At 44.2% G+C, this 21018-nt stretch overlaps 1 protein-coding gene and 1 long non-coding RNA gene across 5 annotated transcripts in view; one reads left to right on the top strand and one right to left on the bottom strand.

Annotated features, from left to right (window-relative positions):
* LOC147109261 (uncharacterized) overlaps nucleotides 1-21018 on the top strand; it is a 125370-nt gene that overhangs the window by 60420 nt on the left and 43932 nt on the right. Inside the window, exon 2 of the long non-coding RNA XR_015080205.1 lies at nucleotides 6539-6606. This is a non-coding gene — a long non-coding RNA (uncharacterized LOC147109261). The remainder of the gene's footprint in view (nucleotides 1-6538; nucleotides 6607-21018) is intronic.
* On the bottom strand, nucleotides 324-15624 carry LOC147109262 (protein LBH). 4 transcript variants are annotated; one of them, XM_086003028.1, is made up of 4 exons: nucleotides 15323-15624; nucleotides 13731-13818; nucleotides 6818-7025; nucleotides 324-4034 (listed from the first exon to the last, which is right to left on the bottom strand). In XM_086003028.1, the coding sequence occupies exons 1-4, from the start codon at nucleotides 15343-15345 to the stop codon at nucleotides 3946-3948; spliced, it is 408 nt and encodes a 135-aa protein (XP_085859154.1). In that variant the 5' UTR covers nucleotides 15346-15624; the 3' UTR covers nucleotides 324-3945. The 4 variants fall into 4 exon arrangements, with proteins under 4 accessions (XP_085859154.1, XP_085859157.1, XP_085859155.1 ...); XM_086003031.1 differs by lacking the exon at nucleotides 15323-15624 and adding an exon at nucleotides 14892-15004 and having other exon boundaries at nucleotides 325-4034; XM_086003029.1 differs by lacking the exon at nucleotides 15323-15624 and adding an exon at nucleotides 14626-15003 and having other exon boundaries at nucleotides 325-4034.

Genomic DNA, 21018 nt, shown 5'->3' with positions numbered 1-21018 from the left:
TTTAGATTTTAAACAGTAACAGTAAATGTGAAATAAACAAAAGTTAGAAAACAGTTAAGACTCCCTCACTCACCCAACTCCAGCACTCTGTTCAAACCACACAATGGCATGAGAGAGCAACTAGTATTCTATATTTTAATGTAGTCTTTAAACAGTACTCCAATCATCTGGAGATTTACTAGGCAGCTGCTTGAAACCATTTGACCATATCATTTTACCAGTATAATAATTTTTTTAGAACATTTATCAGATACCAAGAGGCATTTGTTCATACTAGAGTTTTCTTATCTTTTATATGTCACATGTATCTATTTCATCTGTAAGGAAATAAAATTTAAGACAATGTTTTCTAATTCATTTTATTTTGAAACCATATGCACAAAACATTGTACTGCAATTACAGCTCAGCAGAGTATCAGAAACTTTGTTGAATTGTAGAAACAAGAAAGTGGCACATACACCTCTTGCTAAACAAACTACTAGAAACAAAGTCAGACCTGTCTTTTTCAGGTTACAGTATCACAAATGTGCACGTCTATTGTAAAGGCTGGTACTGAATTAGAAATGGTCACAGAATTGAGAACTGAGTTATATATTCTGTTGCCATATGAGGTTCTATTGCTATAGCACAAAAAGTGGAAAATGAGGAGCTCTCACTAAAAAGAGTGAGTGCTTTGGAAACAGACAATGATTCAGTGTCCCATTTTTGGATACTAACATAATTTCAAACATGCAGTGGAGGAGACTACATTCGGTTTCCCTGCCTGTCTCCCATCACCGCACTACACAATTACAGTGTTTTATAAGTATGCAAATAGATATAAGCCATTGGAGAGAGTAATGTACATGTTTTGGTATGTCAGCAGACATTTCATAGATGTTTATCCACCAAAGAGGTACAGCTTACTCATTTGATATTTGCACCTTCTTTTTAATTGTGCATTTGTAAACATGGTGGTAACCCTCAATTGGAGTCCTGCCTGAACAAGGACAGGGTTCCATGGACTGTTTTCAGTTGGCCATCAAGAATCATATAACTTTTGTATTGTAGAGACAATCCCTCCTTCTAGCTGGATCCATTCCTGGTATACATACCACCAAAAGGACCAAACATTGACTAGCAGTTTGCAAGGTATGCCAGCCTGCCTTTGATGATTTCTGGCATTTAGCAAAAGGAAGCAAACTACAGGTGTGGCAAGTTATCTTAATGTTGTTGTACGAGGTTGAAAATTATCCCCAACTATTAAGAAACAGAGTTGTGATTATGTTTTATTAGAAGATGTAATGAATTGAAAGAATTCTAATCAACAACATTGATGTAAAGGATGACAGAATTGAAAGCATCAGTGTGATGATGCAAACTCAGGCTACGCTTAAAAACATGCTAAATTATATCAGGAATCATTAAAATTACATCGCCGTCATGATGTGAGGATGGAATCAGAAACCTAGTACAAATGTAGCCATCGTATAAATTGGCAGTGGACCCAAACATGCTGTTGGATCCCTGCACTGCAGGAAATGCAGCAGGGCTCAGGACTTCTGCCCATCAACTGGTAAGATGCTGACCCATCACAAGTCGCGGAGTCAGTCAATTTACCTACTTTGGATGGACACCCGCATAATTTTGGTACACTGGAGCACTTGTCCCAGCAAGGGAGAGGGAAGAATTTCACTGCAGCACCTAGCTGCAGCATAACAGAGCCAAATTAAGTTAAAAGGAGATAGGGTTGGAAGGTCCAGAATTTAAATGTATTGCTTTTCCAATAGGGAAATTAACATTTTAAAAGCTGCTAGACCCATTTTCTGCCAGGATTTAGTCCTGGCATGCACTTTGGGGAAGGGGAGGGTGCAAGAAGTGCCCACCCCCACTTCCTGAGGAATTTCCGATTCGAGGCAGCAAGGGATCAAGACCTGATAGAACAAGCTTCTGCTTCAATTTCCTTACCCCATCCCTCTCAGATTGTGTGATTTTCATGTTCAGAATGCACAGGAACTTTGGGACTAAAATATTTCAAGGAAACTTTCAACCCAATCTTGTATTGTAACAGATAAACTGGTCTTTTTTCGCATTCAAAAGTTGTAGAATTACACAGAATCAAAGCATGATAAGTTAATGAGAGCATTGGAGATGAAAGTTAACTAGAATATGAATCTTTCTCTAGTACAGTATGCATTTTTGAATCATTGCCACTTGTGTGTATTGTTTAGTGAAATTTAAATAGTGGAATTTTCAAACTTAGGTTAATAAATATTGATCCAAACTTAAAATGTTGTGGTTTGAGTTGCCACTAACATGTTACTTTTTTTGCTGTTATATTGCTGCATTAAACATCAACGGTCTCAGTTAAATCAATTTCTATTCTGTTGTGCCAATGCCATCAAATCAAGTCAAAGTGCTAGAAGGAATAGTGTTATCTGGCAAAGGGAGCCTTCAAGGTTTTTTTCCCCTTTCCAATCAAAAACCCAACTAAGTATTTTTTTTAAAGATCCAGGAGATCTTTTTGGAACCTGACATGGATAGGTGATGCTGGTTTTCTGAATACAAGAGATAGAGTTCCAAATGAAAACAGTATCACAAGCACACGAAACAATAGCTTCTTCACTGAAATAATGGTTTGAATTTTTAAACTGATATGGTGAGATAGGTAGTATAGCACTGTAGCTGTGCTCCCTCAAAATGGTGCTATTGGTGCTGCCAGTCAGAGTCTAGCGCATTGCTCAAATTGTGTATTTGTGTCCTCTAACACTGTTTAATAACTTACACAATATGCAATAGACTCTGTCCTTGCACTACTGAATTTCCTTTGATTCTTTCAAAATACATATGCTCCTGTATCTGATATCACCTCATACACATATCATATATCTATCTATCTGATAACATCTGTAAAAACAGTTTGTTCATTTTTTATGCTGAATATAATATAGAATTAGAGGGATGAAAAACTGCCCGTTTTTCCACTAGTATTCTGCAAATCAACTATGACATTTAAATTTACATTTTTAATTGTGATGGTGCTGAAAAAAGTTGACGGCTTTTGATTTCAAAATGAGCCCTAATACAAACATAAAAGACACTTTCTATATAAAATATCACAAATAACGTGTGACGGTCTACATGCAGAGTTTAGACATAGCACCCCTCAGTTTGTCCTTGTATTACTTTTCCTCTGCTATCTCCATTCATTTCAATGCTATTCATTTCTCCTGTTGCCTGGGAACAGGCTATGCAGTGCCAACTTGCAAATGGAAAAAGGTTTAAAATAACAAGACCTCAAACTTGGGTTTTTCTCAAATTGCTAATTGATTTCTGTCCATGTTATCTTAGGCTCATAAATCACAGTGTTTAACCATTGTAACTTTCCAGAAACAAATAACCTGGCCAGCAGATAGCCTCTGGCATTCCAAAACTCAAAATCAATCCACAGTGTTTGCACCCAAGTGAACAATACTTGTGTGTTTTCTTATAGCAGAATTTGTTCAGTCTGCCTTTTCTTATTAGTGTAAATGTGAAATATGTATATGTGTAGAACACGAGTGAATACTTGCTAATAATAAGCATTTTACTCCAATTTAAGTAATATCTGGATCAGGTGCGGTGATTGCAGTGGAAGAAGAGGAAAAGTAAAAGCAGCTACTACATCTGTAGCTATGTAGCAACTAAAGACATTGCTGATCAAATATGAACATAAAGCTTAAATGTGTACTTAATGCGTGAGGTTTAAGACACGGACAATATATAAACAATAAATACTATCTCTATATAACATCAACCACCATATATATAAATAATTGTCAGAAATTCAAGTAACTGCAAAACATTCAGATGAAGCCTTTTGACAAACAAGTCTGTTGACTCAGAATCCCTTTTGAGTTTCTCTACCAGGTTCCAGTCTGTGACCAAACATTCACAGTGGGGTTCCAGTCAGGTCATGTCAGCTTTTAGCTGCTGTCATTTGAGCTTTCTGATGTTCTTTGATCAGAATAGTCTATTTCGATTTCTGGTATTTGACTGGGTTGTGATGATATATCTAGAATGAACAGAATTAACATTACTTGTTTTATAGCTAGACAGTAGAACACTATTATTGTAATCAGACGGACATTTATTGAATGAGTGATCCAAAGTTATCCATGCTTTTCTCATGAGTGGGGTACGAATCAGCCGAAGTGTTTTGCTGCATAATGCTTCCCTCGTACACATGGCACTATTCCTTTTATACATAAAAACAAACTTTATCTACGTGCTTTTTATGCTGTTGCAAAAAAAATGAGCATTTTGACAAAATAATGACAAACGTTGGGTTAATGTAACATCTATCCTCTACTGATCACTAGGGCTAATTCAGCTGATTTGATTCACTAAGTGGTACTACCCTTCTTCACTACTCCATCTGTTTCCTTCCTGAAGCTTCGTGCTAATACGAGGAGGAGGCATACTACTAAACATGTCACTAAAAGAGCAGTCATAAACATATGTTTATTCCAGCATGACAACAAATCTTTATTCCAATGAAAATATATATATATATAAACAATTATTGGCTACCTCCATTTTGGTAAATTATTTTTGTTCCTTGTCTGTTAGGTGCTCATGTTGAATTCAAGCAAGAAGCAACCTGTCTCAGACCCCTGCAAAGCTTCTTTTGAGCTAGTTAATAAGAGATGGGAAACAGCAGTCAGCGTGACTTATGCTCCAAATTACCCTCACTCTGGAGAAATGGTCTGTTGCTCTTCCTCTTGTCTAAGATCAGAGACCCATTGGGCCATAATTCACTCTCAAAATAAAGGTGAGACCGTTATTTATGTGCAAAAGCTACAGCAACTTCAGGCAAGGGCAGATGCGTGGTTAAATGCGGAAATCCAAAAGCTGCTGTCCGAGATGTGCTGGACCACCGTTAACTTCGCAAAAATGGTATCTCGCTGTTTGCCTCACCATTGAAATGCATTGAACGGTGTGAAGTTGCTGTACTTGCACAGTAGATATGAACTGAACTCCCCACAGAAAGTTAAGTCTTCTCCATTTCAGTCTAAGTATCCTTTTAATGACATAATAATTACTGCAAGTCAACCTCTCTGGTACTGAAAATTAACTATTACAAGTGTGGAGTCTCATTCCTTCATGTTTTAATTGTTAAAGATTTTAAAAATGTAAAATTTTTTTTTTACATTTCCTTTCTGTCTTTTTTTTCTCTCTCTTTATCCAATCTTACTTTCCCTCTCTCTATTTCTCTTTCTGTGCCTGATTTGACATTGAATTCACCCACTCTAATTTACACTTCCTTCTCAGTCCTTGCGCTGTTAATTTCACAATCCTTCAACCTGATTGGTTAAGGAGATACACAGTTGCTTGCCGTGTTCACTCAGGTCCCAGATGTCCGGTTTCCCTCACTGCGACGTTATCAGCTCGCACGTTCAGCAACTTGCCATTTAAAAACCTAAACATGCAAGGGTAAGTCTAACTAACAGCAGACGCTGTTAGATTCACTTCTACAGCAAATTATGGCCCAAAATTATGTGGCAAAACCATAATGCAGCACAATGCTTTATTGCACCAGTACTCCACCTCAATGTTGTTCTCAATGTAAGTATAATCAATAATTGTAATATGTATATTGAACTGTAACATTATTACAAAATGTAAAATACAGCAGTGACAATTGGCTTCAGTGTGCTATGCTACGGAGAGGAAATGAGTCAGCTGCGGTTCCTACTCCTGATCAACTCCAGTGACTGGTTCTGGAAAGTGCATGTTTATGCACGTTAGGTAAGAATAGAATCTAGTTTGCCAACATTCACTCTCTAGAGCCACATATGAAGAATGGTCACTTGAGTGGCTGTGCCTGCAGAGCTATTCCTCAGCATGATTCAAGAGAAAATTGGGAGAGGAAGGGAGAAAACGTAACGGAGAAAAATATGGCAAATGGAATTTGTAGTAAGGGAATTAAAATTGCATCTGATTGTCAAGCTTTATAATGCTGTCAGCTATAACAGACTTCTAATAAATAGCCTTTATTTGTAACTTCCTTATTCAGATAGAAGCTAGTTGAGCCCAGATAAACACAAAAGATTTCAACAAATCCTATCCCATTCATACTTATTGTGCAGGTTCCTGTCCTAAGCATAGAATTTAAGCACAGCACCCAGAAAGAAGCATCAGCCATTCCGCAATTTTCTCTTACATGGAGCTCAATGAGTCATATAGTCAGTCAGCTGCTGCATTTCATCCAGAGCAGCACATTTCAGAAGTCTTCAATTATAAAAAAATAAATATTTCTCATTGAAGGTTTTCTATTTCTGTCCAGATTTATAGTTGAATGAATGATCAGATTGTGATGTAAAGATTTACAAATTGATTATTTTTTCTGAAGGTTACAGAAATCTGACCTAAGCTTAAAATTGCTGAACAAACGAGTTTTGTATTTATTAGGATTCTGCTGTAATAAAGCATAACTCATAATTGTAACATTATAGCGAAGCATGCTGTAGTCTGAATGTGACAGTCCTATTGATTGAATGTGTCTTTATATTGTAGATATATGGGATACCTTCACTAGAATGCAGTGATTGAGGAGCGCATTATATTTACTTTCAATTTGAAAAGTAAGTTCTATTTTAAAATATTGTTTAAAAGCAAAAATTAAACAGAGGAACAGATGCTTGGCTATGTGACATCAGTTTTACTCATTTGCAAGAGTAAGCAATGCAATTCTCTTGTTCCTGAGCGTGGCATTTTTTGGTATCCTAAAATATATACTTCGGCAATCAACTAAAATAATTATAGAAGTGCAACTCCAAGAAATGTACATTTTACCTTCCTCCTCATCCTCTGGTATTTTTGGTTTAGATGTTAATTCACTTTGGTGATGCTCCCCATCTTCCAACACATTCATTTCATCAGGTGGCCATCGCAGCTCTCCACTCTCAACCTCGCCACTCTCAGTTGGTTCAACCACAATTGATGGCAGCCTTTTTGTCATCTTAGGATACCTTTCAGATTTTTCATGGGGATCAGGAAATATCTGTTGTAAAAATAAATTATTATTTGCTATTGATACCTTTCTTCTGTATTTTTCAGTTCTTCCTACAAAAAAATAATTGGTACTTTCAATCTGATTGATGCACAAAAAGCTGTATATCATATTTGAGGTTTTTTTATTTACATCAAGGAAATGCTAGTGTTAGGGGGAGGGGGTCTGGTGGCTGTACTAATTGGTGGTAGGACTTGGGTTTGCAAACACTATTCTGCATATAGCAAGTATGATTAGGGGAGAAAAAGTTCCAAAGTGCACTGGCAGAGGCCTAGGACCAGGTTGTTTGGACACCCCTTGGTTAAGCAATGGTACATGGAATCGAGGGACCTAAAAGAAAAGCGAAAAATACTAAAGACTGGATAAAGTGATACTGTCCAATTACTTTAGGTGGGTTTAATTTGCGTCTACACTCAATTGCAATTTATTGTGCTGCTCTTTAATGTTATTTGAAGCTATTCGTGATTTACATTTTAATTTATTATAAAACAGATATAAATTTTAGAAAAAAGCTAATAGCTAGATGCAGTTAATTGACAATATTGTATGTGTTCTTCACTGATGCACGCTGAGAGTTCCAGCTAATGTTTGTGAGACATAACAGCCACAGAAAGCTTTAAACTCAAAAAACACTTTATTACTTCAGTTAGATATTATTCATTTTAATCCTTAAGACTGCCAGCAGGCATAAACTGCTACAACAATACAAAAGCAAAATACTGCGGATGCTGGAAATCTGAAAGAAAAACAGAAAATGCTAGAAATACAAGAAACTTTGTGATATCCGGCACCGACGGGACCAAGCTGTTGCCGTCCCATCAAAACTGCCGGACAAACCAGCGCTAATATTAAAACATATGGAAGCTTTTGAGCTCCGTATCTAGCAACAAACCCTGTTGCTTAGCAACAGCTTCTAAACAGTCAGCCGTAGCTTGCAAGCGTCTCTGTAGCTAAGCAACAGCTTTAGCTAGACCTTGCAGAGCCTGACTAGTGAAAAAAAAGCAACGAAAAGAAAAAAAACTTACTGAACCGACTCCTGAATTTTGCCGGTGGATCGAGCATTCCGGACAGTTAACCTCCGGATAAACCAAAGTTTCCTGTACTCAGCGGGTCAGGCATCTTCTATGGAAAGAAACAGAGTTAACGTTTCAGGTCGATGACCTTTCATCAGAATTGACGAAACGTTAACTCTGTTTCTCTCTCCGCAGATGCTGCCTGACCTGCTGAGTATTTCCAGTATTTTCTGTAGATAAACTGCTGTCTGTCTAGGCCAATGAGATTTGCTTGTTTCCACCTCATGCACTGCGACTTCTTACTAAAAGAGTGGTAAGTATGTGGATCAATTTATAGGCATGGGTGGTAGAACAAGAAACCTTGATGGGTTTCAAGAAGTTTCTTGTGTACAAATGGGACTCAGGGTTATTAGAAATGCACCAAGTAAACACTGTGGATAGGTGGGCTAGATTGATTGACGATCTTCTCCTGCCCGAAAGTTACTCAGGCCCAGTGTTAGGATCCATGTCATAAAAAGACATTTTCATCTCTTTGTGCCACCACCCATTTATACTATGGTATATTCTACCATTGATTTAACTGAAATTAGCCAAGTCAACACTGACTAGGATCGAATATGAGCTCTTCCTTGATCTATATGACTCAGCTACTTACCAACTTCACCAGATGAGTTCAATTTCAGTCACTTTATTAATATATAATATTAATTCTTATCTCAGGTCATAGGTGAAGTGTGAGGTAATGCATTTGGGGAGGGCTAACAAGGAAAGGGAATACACATTAAATGGTAGGACACTGAGTAGTGTAGAGGAATAAAGGGACTTTGGAGTGCATGTCCACAGATCCCTGAAGGTATCAGGCCAAGTAGATAAGGTGGTTAAGAAGGCATACGGAATGCTTGCCTTTATTAGCCGTGGCATAGGATGCAAGAGCAGGGGGGTTGTGCTTCAACTGTACAGGAAAGGTGTGATTGCACTAGAGAGGATACAGAGGAGATTTTCAAGGATGTTGCCGGGAGTAGAGAATCTTAGCTATGAGGAAAGACTGGATAGGCTGGGTCTGTTTTCCTTGCAACAGAGGAGGCTGAGGGGAGACCTTATTGAAGTGTATAGAATTATGAGGGGCATAGATAAAATGGATAGAAAGGACCTATTTCCCTTAGCAGAGGGGTCAAAAACCAGTGGGGAACAGACTTAAAGTAATTGGGGAAAGGTTTAGGGTGGATTTGAGGGGAATTTTCTTCACCCAGAGGGTTGTGGGGGTCTGGGACTCACTGCCTGAAAGGGTGGTAGAGGCAGGAACCCTAACCACATTTAAAAAGTACTTGGATGTACACTTGGGATGCTGTAACCTGCAGGGCTACGGACCAAGAGCTGGGAAGTGGGATTAGGCTGGATAGCTCTTTGTTGGCCGGCGCGGACACGATGGGCCAAAATGGCCTCCTTCCATGCTGTAACTTTCTATGATTCTATGAAAACAAACAAACCTGATTGGCCAGCAATGAGTGACAAAGTGGAGAGGAGAAAACATGGCTGATTTGGCAAAAAAGCTTGTTAAACCCCAAAGTACTTGCAACTACTGTCCTCCCTTCCTGTAAACAATTTAATATAACACACATTTTGTAGAGTACCTTTTTATCATAAAAAAATAGAGCTATAAAAGTATTTTTATTGTGCATGTGCCAATACATGCATGGAGTGTGCTGGTATATTCTCCGTCTTTTTATAAGGATATGAAATTTGGCAGTTTCCCCTCCTTTTTTTCCACATACAAGATCTTGTAAGGCCATCCACCTCTTACAGCTGAAATAATTGGTGGGCAGTCTGCTCTAAGGCCTTAACCACTTAGAAGCATGCGAGAACAGCATTTCAATTTTCCTTTCTCCCCACCTCCCCCCCCCCTTCCCGAGTATAGCTACTTTAATTTATTTGTGCAACTACTGCAGTCAGTTTCTGTTTAAATTCTTTATTACTTTCAACTCCATTTTACATTGATGGGAAGATGAACTTGATTCGTTATCAGCGATAAAAACACACTTAAACAGAGACAGTGGGGGAGAAATTGGGTATGTAGCGCCACCTGTTAGCGCCTAAAGAGGGCAGTCAGTGGCTGTAGCGCCACTGGCCGCGCCTCCCGCGATATTCAGCGGGGGCGCTAATGGTGGCATTAGCCTGTTGCGCTGCGCCGCCACCGATGACATCATCGGTGTGCGCAGCGCCCCATTGGCGCCCCGATCGTGATATTTGGTAGCGAACGCCGCTGTAGCGCCGTTCGCTACCCGTGCCCGGTTCACGGGGCCTTGCTGTGCCGGCAGTGGCGCAAATTAAGGTGGAGGTGCGGGGCGGCCGCTTTTTTCGGCGGCCGCCTGCCAGCACCTCCGTCCCTGGCCTCCTGATGCCCCCCCACCCACCCCCCCCCCGCGGCATTGCCGGCTGTTTCCCGAGAGCCCGGCACTTCTCCTCGGTGCCGGGCTCTTTTGCCGGCACTCGCGATCGGGGATCGCGCTGTTGCAGGCCCCTCCCCCTTAACAATGGGAGGAAGGCCTGCAGTACCGTTGCGCTGCGATATTCAGTTTCAACGCCCTAAGAGGGACACGGAGTGCCTCGAGCCTCGCCCCGTCTCCCTCTAGGGGTACTGAAACTGAATTTCTGGCTATTGGTATTACTCTGAACGCTGCGCAAAAATCATCACCCAGGCGAACTTGCCGCCACTTTGGCGCCTCAACCGAATTTCTAGGCCAGTGTCTGTACAATGGAAGGTAGGTGAGCTGGTGGCAACCATGTACCTTGCCTTAAAGCGTTCAGCTGTGGAGTGGAAGGGAGTATCTGTACTGGCAGGAATTCCATAGTTAGAGGTTTCAGAATAATTTGTGTTTCCTAGTTTGACCAGTGCCCTGTGCTTGTTGGCTGTGTAGTTTCAACTTGATAAACTCCAGCAGTGCCCCTGCAAACTTGGGGTTGGTAAGCCCAGTGTCTTTTCAACCTATGCCTATACTCTCTAGACATAAATAAGTTGGATGCATTCCTCAGGGGGAAGAATGTGCATTCCATATTGAACAAACAGAAAGTACACCATGTGGACTTCTCAATAGCTTAGTTTAAAGACATTTAATCCCCTATTCTGAGTTTCTTCCTGAAATCTCCACTCTTCTTTCTTGCTTCAGCCTCCGCACCAAGTGAGTCCTCATCCAAGGTGATTCCGATCTCCTTCTCAGCTCTCATTATCTTCTCTGCTCCAAATGTCCTCTCTAAACCTCCAGATAAACTTTCCTAACCATATTGACAGCCATCCCCCTCGACCACACCATCTCCCATGGCCTCTCCACTCCTCTGGTCTCAATCACTGACAAGGCTCTCTCCAACCACTTCCTTGTATCCTTACCCTCCTTCAACCCCAATTACTTCTGCTTCCACCTCTGGGGAAACAATTCTCCTCCATGTTGCCTAAACTGTGCTTTCAAATGCCATACTGCCTAACTTTAACCTTCCATTTCCCATAATACCTCTGCAACTGTTGATTTGCTCAACTACCCCCTCAAGTCCACTATCGATGCCCTTGTCCCAAGCAAAACCTTCACCACTCATCTTACAATCCGCTCAAGCCCCCTTGTACAGTCCCTATCTTCTATCTTTTAAGTCCAAGGAGTGCAGATTTGAATGTATCTGGCACGCAGCTGGTTTAGCCATCCATTGTCAGATCTTTCTTGATCACACTCTACTCTGCCAAAATGGGCCACTACTCAAGGATCATCCCAATGAGCAAAGATAACCACAAATTCCTTTTCTCTACCAATCGCCTCCTTAAATCTCTCCCTGCCCCCTCTAACAAATGCGAGGACTCATGGATATTTTTATCTCCAAGATAGAGACCATCCATTCAGTTACTTATGCTGCTTCCTCATTCCCCTGCTCACTAAGGCAAGTCTCCCCGTCCCATCCCCAACCTAGACTGGAGCCCTCGTCTCTATCCAATTTCTACCCATCTCCTCCCATGCCTTCTCCAAGCTCACTCATCCATGACATCTAACTCCTGTTCCCTATATCCCCATTCCCATTAAACTCCTGGGCCTAGAAATTCAGTGGTGTTAGCGCCCACTTAGCGCCTAAAGAGGTCTTTTGCGCCGGCGCTGTTGGTAGCCTGGAATTCAGTGTAGCGCAAATGGTGGCGTTAGCCAGTAGCGCTGCGCCGGCACCGATGACATCATCGGTGTGCGCAGCGCCCCGGTTCCAACGCGATGCCGGCCCGATGCCCAAATTCAGTTGCACCCGCCTCTCCCGTAGTGGGCGCAAAGAGCGTTTGTAAAACGGGGCCTTGCAGCTCCGAGAGGCCGGGGCGTAAAGGTGGAGGTGCGGCCGGCCGCTTTCCCGGCGGCCGCTTGGCCGCACCTTCCTCCCCGGACTCCCACACCACCCCCCCCGCGGCATTGGTCTCTGACCCCCGCGAGCCCGGCACTTCTCCGTGGTGCCAGGCTCATTTGCCGGGGGAATCCAGCGGCGATCTCACGGCTGCAGGCAGCTCCTCCTTAAGAGAAGGAGGAGGCCTGCAGTACCCCAGCCTGCCGCACCGCATCGGGTGGCGCTGCGGCAGCTGGACGCCTGAAATTGACTTTCAGCGCCCCAAGCGGAGGCGGCCAAACCCTGCAATAGCGCCCGCCTCCGTCTTGGGGCGCTGCAACTGAATTTCAGGCGGGCGCTACGGGAATCCGGGCGTGCGCTAACTTTCGGGCGCTAAAGACCTGGCGCGGCGATAGCGAATTTCTAGGCCCAGATCTTCCTGGCCCACATTTTAGCTGACATTGTAAGTGGTTTCCTCTCCTCAAGCACTGGTAATCTACCTTTAAAAATAACTGTCATCATCCCCCTCCTCAAAAAAAATCCAACCTCCGCTCCTCATTAATTAACATCCCATCTTCAACCTTACTTTAGACTCCAGGGTCCTTGAATGTGTTGTCAGCGCCCCCACCCACCCCCCCCCGCCCCCCCCCCCCCAGATCACTGCCCACTTCTCTCACACTCCTTGTCTGAACCCATCGAATTGGGTTTCCAGCCCTCCCCACAGCACCAAAATAGCCCTAACATCCCTAAAGACACAAATTAAATTCTCTGTGACTGCATTGATCTCTCCTTGACCGCTCTGCAGCCTTTGACACATGACCCTCCTCCAACACCTCTTCTCCAGCTTTCTGTTTCATTTGGTGACTGGAGCCATTTCATGTTGCCATTTTGGAGAGAGTCCTCTACATAACCTTTGATCTTGGGTTTAGTGCCTAATTCTGGGGAGCAGAGAGACTGGCCGTCATTAGTAAATGTGTCAGTATTTCCCTTTATCATTAGGATTATGTGAACAATTCAGACAAATATAGTTCACATTTAAATATGTGGAGTTGTCATTACTTGGTTTCATGCACGTATAATTTATGTGGTTCTAATGGGGTGATAAAATGTACGCTGCTAAAATGATTCTTTGCACCATATGTCTGCTAACAGGGACAAAAATAAACTCAACGAGGAACACAGGCGATAACCCGCATGTGTGCGAGTAGCAAGCCACCACTTCTATGGTGCTGCTAACCTGGGCTGTAGAATGTAGCAGCGAGAAATCAGAAGAAGAAATCTAAAGCTAAGATTGTGTATATTTACTGATCACTTTGACCTCAGCTTGCTCCCTACACACACACATTACCTGAAAGGGGAGTCTTCCTTCCTCTGGAGTCTGGTTTAAAGTAAAATCCTCCATTACAGGCTCGCAGCTACTCATCACTTCCGTCATTCTGAAACACAAAGTACTAATCGAGTTTGGCAAATTCTACACGCCAATTTTACCATCCTGTTGCCTTTTTTTTTTAGTTAGCTCACGGTGTAATTTTGGTGCAATGGATGTTTTGAAATGACAGAGCAAGTTAATGAATACACACAAAAAAATCATCCAAACTGCTCCATCAATCGATTGAGAAAGCAGAGCAGAAAAAACGATCCACTTCAATCTGTGAGACGGGCACACAGACGGGCTGTCACCCTCATCAGACAGGTTTGAGTAGATGTTATGGAACAGGAGTCAGCTGGTTGGTATTTTCGTTCGAGAAGCTGAACAAGGATGTTCTTGAACAGGGTGAGGAGATCACAGAGTAAGATCAATGTTTTATCAGAAAACAGGAATGGACCTGGACCGCCTCAATGCTAATAATCAGAGCGCTTTAACAGACCTCTTACTCTGTGCAATCCATTCCTATAGATTCCAACAAGAAAAGGAAACATTTAACGAGATCTTGGCTGCACAGGAATTTGTTAGAAATAAAATGACTTCAAAACTTCATACTTCCTGATTGCTTTTGTGAATTATATTTCAAATGACGCCGAGCAGCAGTTTGACGCCATCCTAACACACGGATCAGGAAAGCTGCCGTCGGTTCAATCAATCAGTCGGTTTGTTTTTAAGAACCGGTGGTTGAGAGAGGAAAGCAAAATGTTTACCTTTAATGGGCGCTCCTGCCGCCCGGTCCGCCGGATTGCCCCATTGCTGCTGGAGATAGCGCAATGCAATGGGAATGAAGAGTGCAAAACACAGCCACCATTCCTACCTTAAGAGAAGAAATACACCTGGGTGCCGCACACACTCGGCGCCTGCTCTTGTGTCTGGGGAATGTGCGGCGAGCTGTTGGAGTTTAATTTGTGCTGAACAGCCTCCGGTTGCCGCTTTTTGATGGGTGACGGCTCTATGCTAGCTGCGGGCGACTGCAGCTGACAGGACCTGGCGAGTGTGAGCCGCCCCAGGAAGAACAACGGCAATTGTCCATGCAACCACAGAGAGAGAGAGAGAGAGAGAGAGAGCGCCTGGCTTCCTCACCACATTCACATCATCAATGAGCAGGCATGCTGAGGGAGAGGAGCAGAGCTGGAGTCACGGTACAAGGGATCCCACTGCCGGCCACTTATCAGAAGAGATCACACCCAGCACTGTGCTATCAGCACAATCGGGGAAGGGGAGTGCAAATACCATGCACGGTGGGGGGAGTTTGATCAAAAGAATAGATTCCTCACTCTCTTAAACATGTATTAATTATCAAATGATCGAAAAATTAAATATATGCACACAAATTATGGTAATAGTCATATTTTAATCAATCATTTTGGATTTAACAAGGCGGCTCATTTATATCCCTTTTCAAAGGTAGCCGTGTGCACCTTGATTTACAACTAATGACCAACTGTTTCTCTGGGAGGTGGGGCCCGGCAGCAGTCTTAAGTTTTCGATGGCGCTAATATATGATCACCTACCTTCTGACAAACAGCCCTGACATTTAACCACACCAGTATTTCAGCAGCGTTGTGGTGGCTATGAAGATTTCCGAATTGGCAGTGTCCATGTATTGTGTTTCTGTGCTGTTATTGCAGGCAGGGTTTTTGCAGATGATCAGTACAACAAAACATGAAATCGTTTCTCAGAAACGAGGAAAAAATCCTTTCTCGGTCTCCGAAGAGGTTAAAGTCTAAATTGAGTGCGGTGGCTGTGACGTCTTATTGCATCTCTCTCCAGATTTGCCCTTTTTAAAGTTTAAAATATTCACCACTGTAAGGATTAGACCGGTGCAGCGAGGAAAGCTATTTGAGGGTAGCATTCATCATGTCATCTGACTAACAACACGATTCTAGCACGAATTCTCGTATAAATACGAACTGATCAGATTTCTATAAGATTATATGAAAACAAATGGAAGTCACGATACATGAATCGTGTTCATACAGATCTGAGTGTATGGTAAATTTAAAAATAAACCTATTAGATCAATATTTATCAAACGATTGATAGATATTTGATAACATAAATAAGAAACGCATATTAATTGTAGAGTGTTTATTTCTCTGCGAACATAACCAGGCTGAGACTATCATTATACCGATAAACACAGCTGAGCATGTCGTTTTTCTTGTCTTGTATAATAGATCTTAGTGAAGCCATATGTAAACGTGTGCGCTTCTGGACACTTTGGGGGGAAAATTCGTTAGCGACAATTTGGGGCGCTAACACCACCTGGGCCTTTAGTGCCCTGCAAAAAATAGCGCCAGCGATCGCGTCGAACTTCAGTTTTAGCGCTAATTCAAGCACTCCACTTCCTTCTTAGAGCACTAACCCCAAATAACGCACTGGGCCACGTGAATCATAGAATGGTTACAGCACGGAAGAAGGCCATTCGGCCCGTCGAGCCCGTGCCGACTCTCAGCTAGTCCCACTCTCCTGTCCTTTCCCAATAGCCCTGCAAATATTTTTCTTTCAGATACTTATCCAACTCCCTTTTGAAAGATATGATTGAGTCTGCCTCCACCACCCTTTCAGGGAGTGCATTCCAGATCTTAACCATTCACTGCATAAAAAAGTTTTTTCTTACATTGCCTTTGGTTCTTTGGAAGGGCTCTTCCCCTCATTAAAGGGGGGGCCCAAGCCCACAACCCTGCAGGGCCCTACCTGAACCACTGGGGAGCGGGGTGCCGTGCCAGCAGCCTGGCACACAAGAGGAATGCCGGGCTGCCAGGTCGCGGCACGGACCCCGCATTCAAAGATGTAATGGGCTGCGACAAGTAAGTCGGACGATTTTTTTCCCCCTGCCCGCCACCTCCCCTTTAGTTAGCGCCCTGCGAGCCTCCTGTCGCTCCGTTCCCGCCCCCTGAATCGGTCGCTGTCATCACCCAGCACAGATTCAGGGGGCGCGGGCCAATTTTGCAGACGGGGTGCTGCGCATGGTGATGACGTCGTCATCGCCAGCGGGGTGCTACCGGTTACTGCCGCCGCTAAACTCCCACTCAATTTAGCGGGAATCATTAGCGGCAGCGCACCTGGGTGAAAAGTTGTTTGCACCTCATTAGCACCCCCCAGGGGCACTAACGAGGCGCAAATGCATCGAATTTCTAGCCCTCATTCCAGAAATGGAGAGAAACTTAAAAGAACTGAAGTTGTTATCATTGAGATTTGGATTTTGCAGACGTCACTAAGGGGTAGCTGTCTTGTCTTTATTTTCAATGATAACATTGTTTCAAGGACAAGCAGCTGTGTTTTCCGCTGGGAATATTACTTCAGCATATGTTGGTGTTATTGTTAATGCCATAAATCTGGCCAATCCAGAGGCAGCAATGAAAATATCAGTTTTATACTTAATAGGCACTAAACTGGGGAAAAAGTATTTGCAAAATATACAAAGCCAGTTATTGAAACTGGCTGAAATGGACAGCAAACAGAAGTGAACTAATATTTGGATGTCCTGTGTAAAAGTTGGATGAGCTTTCTGGGCTGCATTATGAGCTCACAAAATTCTGCAGCATATGCACATTCAAGGATATATAACGTGCCACTGCTCTGCAGACCTTTATGCTCATGATATTGCCAAGTTGACATCTATATCCTATATGCAATTATTATTGCACCCCACATGACCACCCTCAAAAATAGCATGTCATAATGGGATCGATTGTCATTTTTCAGTGTACATTTTTTGTTTATTTGTTCATGAGATGTGGGCATCACTGGCAAGGCCAGCATTTATTGCCCATCCCTAATTGCCCTCGAGAAGGTGGCAGTGAGCCGCCTTCTTGAACCGCTGCAGTCCGTGTGGTGAAGGTACTCCCACAGTGCTGGTAGGGAGTTCCAGGATTCAGGTGGGCAGTGGATGGAATGTCCGCTCCACATGGTCGATGATGTTGGTGGGAGGGCCAATCGAATTGCACGGTTGGACCTCATTAACATTCAATGGGTGAGTTGCTAGCACTAATCACGCTTCTGATTGGCAGCTCGCCGATTGGGAGGGTGGAAAATCGGGCGTGGCAACCGATCATGATGGGCTTGCAGCAGCCCCTTAAAGGGAGCGATGTAAGCATTAGGAGTGAAATGGAGTAGCAGTTTTCAGCAGCAGAGAAATTTCTTCAGCATCCACAGCAGCAAAGAAATGTAATATTGGAAGCTTTTATGCTCAAAACACACAAGCAATTGCAGAAAAAAAATTGTGCTTTCCAGATTTCCCTGACTGTAGCAAAGGATCCCTTTAAATACTGCTGGAATGGCTGCCTCCTGACCTGTACTGCCTAAGCATTGTGGGTGGGCAGAGGAACGACTGGTAGCAATGTGGGTGGAGACGAAAATGGAGTTGGGGTCTTGACAATCTGATTTAACTCTGTTTTGCATATATGAATGAGGTCACCACCTGTTTCCCGTGGGAGCTTTGGCCAAAAATTGGAACAGGCAGACCTTCAGCGGTAAATCAGCGGGACTTTGTTTCTCGCTTTTTGTCCCACTACCACCCTATTTACATCTAAAAATGGGATGGTAGTGAGACAAAAATTGCCGTCAATGTTTATAACGTACACACACTGGACTGACAAACTGTTCTGACAAATATTGGGCCATAATTTGTGGCCCCTACGGGTGCGTACGAGGTGCGCACGTGCCCGTAGGGGCCGCACAAGTTCCGGGTTTAAGCATGTGACGCGCATGTGAAACTTGCGATCTGTCAAGAATTCCAAGCGTAAGAGTTTTAAAAAATAGAAGAATAAAATGTTATCACTCATTTATACATTAAAAACCCTGTCCAATAAGTTAAGTTTATTTTTAGCCCCGTTAAAACATATAGGGGGAGAAATTCAGTTGCTAGCGCCAGCGATTAGCGCCTAAAGAGGCCGAGAATTGGGGCGTTACCCAAATTTCGGGTGGGCGCAGTGAACCCAGCGTCTCTCGCCATATTGAGTGGTATTTTAGCGCCGGCGCTAAGTCTTAGCGCCCGCGCCCGGGCGCAGGCAGATCATGACGTCATTTCAGTGTGCAACGCCTTCTTGGCGCCCCGGACCGGAAATTCAGTAGCGCCCCCCTCTGTTCCGCCCGGTGCTAATAAGGACAGCTTCCAGGAACGTTCCCCAGTGGCTCTCGGGCTTAGGGGGGCGCTATTTAAAGGGCACTGCACTGGTATAAAAGCGGCAGCCATTTTGGGAGCACAACTTATTTGTGATTTACACACATTGGAACAGTTGAACTCTGAGCCATTTCACTACTGACCCAGCGCTGCCAGAGGACCTTCAGCCTTCATACCATCACCCTGCTGCTGGTGAGCGCTTACACCCTTTTTAATTTCTGCTGACCTATTATTATGGGGGCTGCTTTGGAGGGGAACGTCCTGCTGCTCGACCATCTTGAAAGGGCACAGGGACGGAGGGAGAGAGGGCCAGGAATGGCCAGACGGAGGAGGGCCAACAGACGTCGCCACACCAGACCTTAGCTACAAGGGTATTCAGGCAGCAGTTCTCTTACCTCAACATGTCAGAGGAGCAGTGTGTTAGGAGGCTGCGATTCCGAAAGGAGGTGGTGACTGAGCTGTGCCACCTGCTTCAGGAAGATCTGCAGCCGCAGATAAGGTGCAGTTCCGCTCTGACGGTGGCTGTGAAGATAACAGTGGCATTGAATTTCTATGCGACCGGCTCCTTCCAGTCAACAACTGGGGAGATTGCCAACATATCCCAGTTTGCGGTGCATAGCTGCATCCAGCAGGTTACAGATGCCCTGTTTAAAAGGCGGCGTCAGTACATCTCCTTCAATGTGACACCGGAGAAGCAGCGGGAGCGCGCAGAGGGCTTCGCGGCAATAGCGGACTTCCCCATGGTGCAGGGCGCCATTGACTGCACGCACGTGGATTTGCGGGCGCCTGTACAGAATCCTGAGGAGTTCCGCAACCGCAAGGGGTTCCACTCCTTGAACGTGCAGCTGGTCTGTGACCACCTACAGCTGATCCTGGCGGTCAATGCACAGTTCCCAGGCAGCAGCCACGACGCTTTCATCCTGCACCAGACTTCAGTCGCTGACCTTTTCGAGGCCCCGGCTCACCCAGAAGGCTGGCTTCTCGGCGACAAGGGCTATCCACTGTGCCCATGGCTGATGACCCCGCTCCATACGCCCAGCACCCCTGCAGAAGAGCACTACAACGCCAGCCATCAGGCAACGAGGAACACACAATCGGCGTGCTCAAGCAGCGGTTCCGCTGTTTGGACCATTCAGGAGGAGCCTTGCCGTACTCACCAGAGAGAGTCTCCCACTTCATCGTCGTCTGCTGCATGCTCCATAACCTCGCCACCCTGCGCATCCAGCCAATGCCAGCAGACATTGAAGGACCAGCAGAGGAGGAGTAGGAGCAGGAGGAGGAGCAGGAGGAGGAGGACCAAGACGGGAGGGTCCGAGAAAGTGGAAGGGCCGTCCGTCTGAGGCTGATAAGAAGTCGGTTCTAGGCCCCTCTCACGGACTGCTTGGTGCCATTGGAAGACCACGAATGGAACCATTCGGATAACCCAAAGCCTATGAAGGCCACAATGATTGTAAATAGCAGACATGGCCAATGACATTAAAATTCTTTGTTTATTTTGAAAACTGTGCTTCCTTCCAACATGACAAAGCAATGGCAACTGAAAGCTTAACTAACAAACTAACACATAAGGGACTCGCACACCCGGGAGACTATCCAAAACATGAGTAACATTCAGAACACGTGTCTTGCACACCCAGGAGACTATCCAAAACATGACTAACATTCAGACCACCATCCACGGCCTTGATTTCTAGAAATAGGACGTTTCTGCAGCTCCTTCTACTCTTTTCCCTTTGATGGAGATCTACTTCTCTTGCGAGAACGGCCCCTTCCCTCCCTGCAGCTCCTCTGTAATGGGACCCCAGTGGCTGCATGAAGGCTGGGGGACGCCTGCTGACTGTCCGAACGTGCTGATGCCCCTGAGGGACGGCCTGGACGGACTCTGGGCTTGGAGGGGTCGGATGCTGACTGCTCCAATTGGGCATGGGTGGAAGCAGTCTGTCCTGCAGGTGATGGCAGCTGCAGTGGAGACATGCCAGCGTTGGCATCAGGAATGCTGACATCCTGAGAGCGGACACCAGCTCCGTGGTCAGCCGACACACTGGCACTCTGACGGGGCAGCACCGCAGCATGCGGACCCAT

The sequence above is a fragment of the Somniosus microcephalus genome, chromosome 12 (genome assembly GCF_052327205.1).
Source record: "Somniosus microcephalus isolate GS21.2 chromosome 12, FLI_Smic_1.0, whole genome shotgun sequence".
NCBI classification, from domain to species: Eukaryota; Metazoa; Chordata; class Chondrichthyes; order Squaliformes; family Somniosidae; genus Somniosus; species Somniosus microcephalus.
The sequence above is the reverse complement of the archived record's forward strand: the minus strand, read 5'-3'. Positions and strand labels throughout refer to the sequence as shown.

Coding starts and splice junctions, on each gene's coding strand:
- LOC147109262 (XM_086003028.1), bottom strand. CDS start 15,345: ATGTCAGGGCTGTTTGTCAGAAG. Junction 7,026..13,730: donor AAGGAAGACTCCCCTTTCAG/GTAATGTGTGTG, acceptor TTTTTACAACAG/ATATTTCCTGATCCCCATGA. Junction 4,035..6,817: donor ACCAGAGGATGAGGAGGAAG/GTAAAATGTACA, acceptor TGTTCATTCTAG/ATATATCATCACAACCCAGT.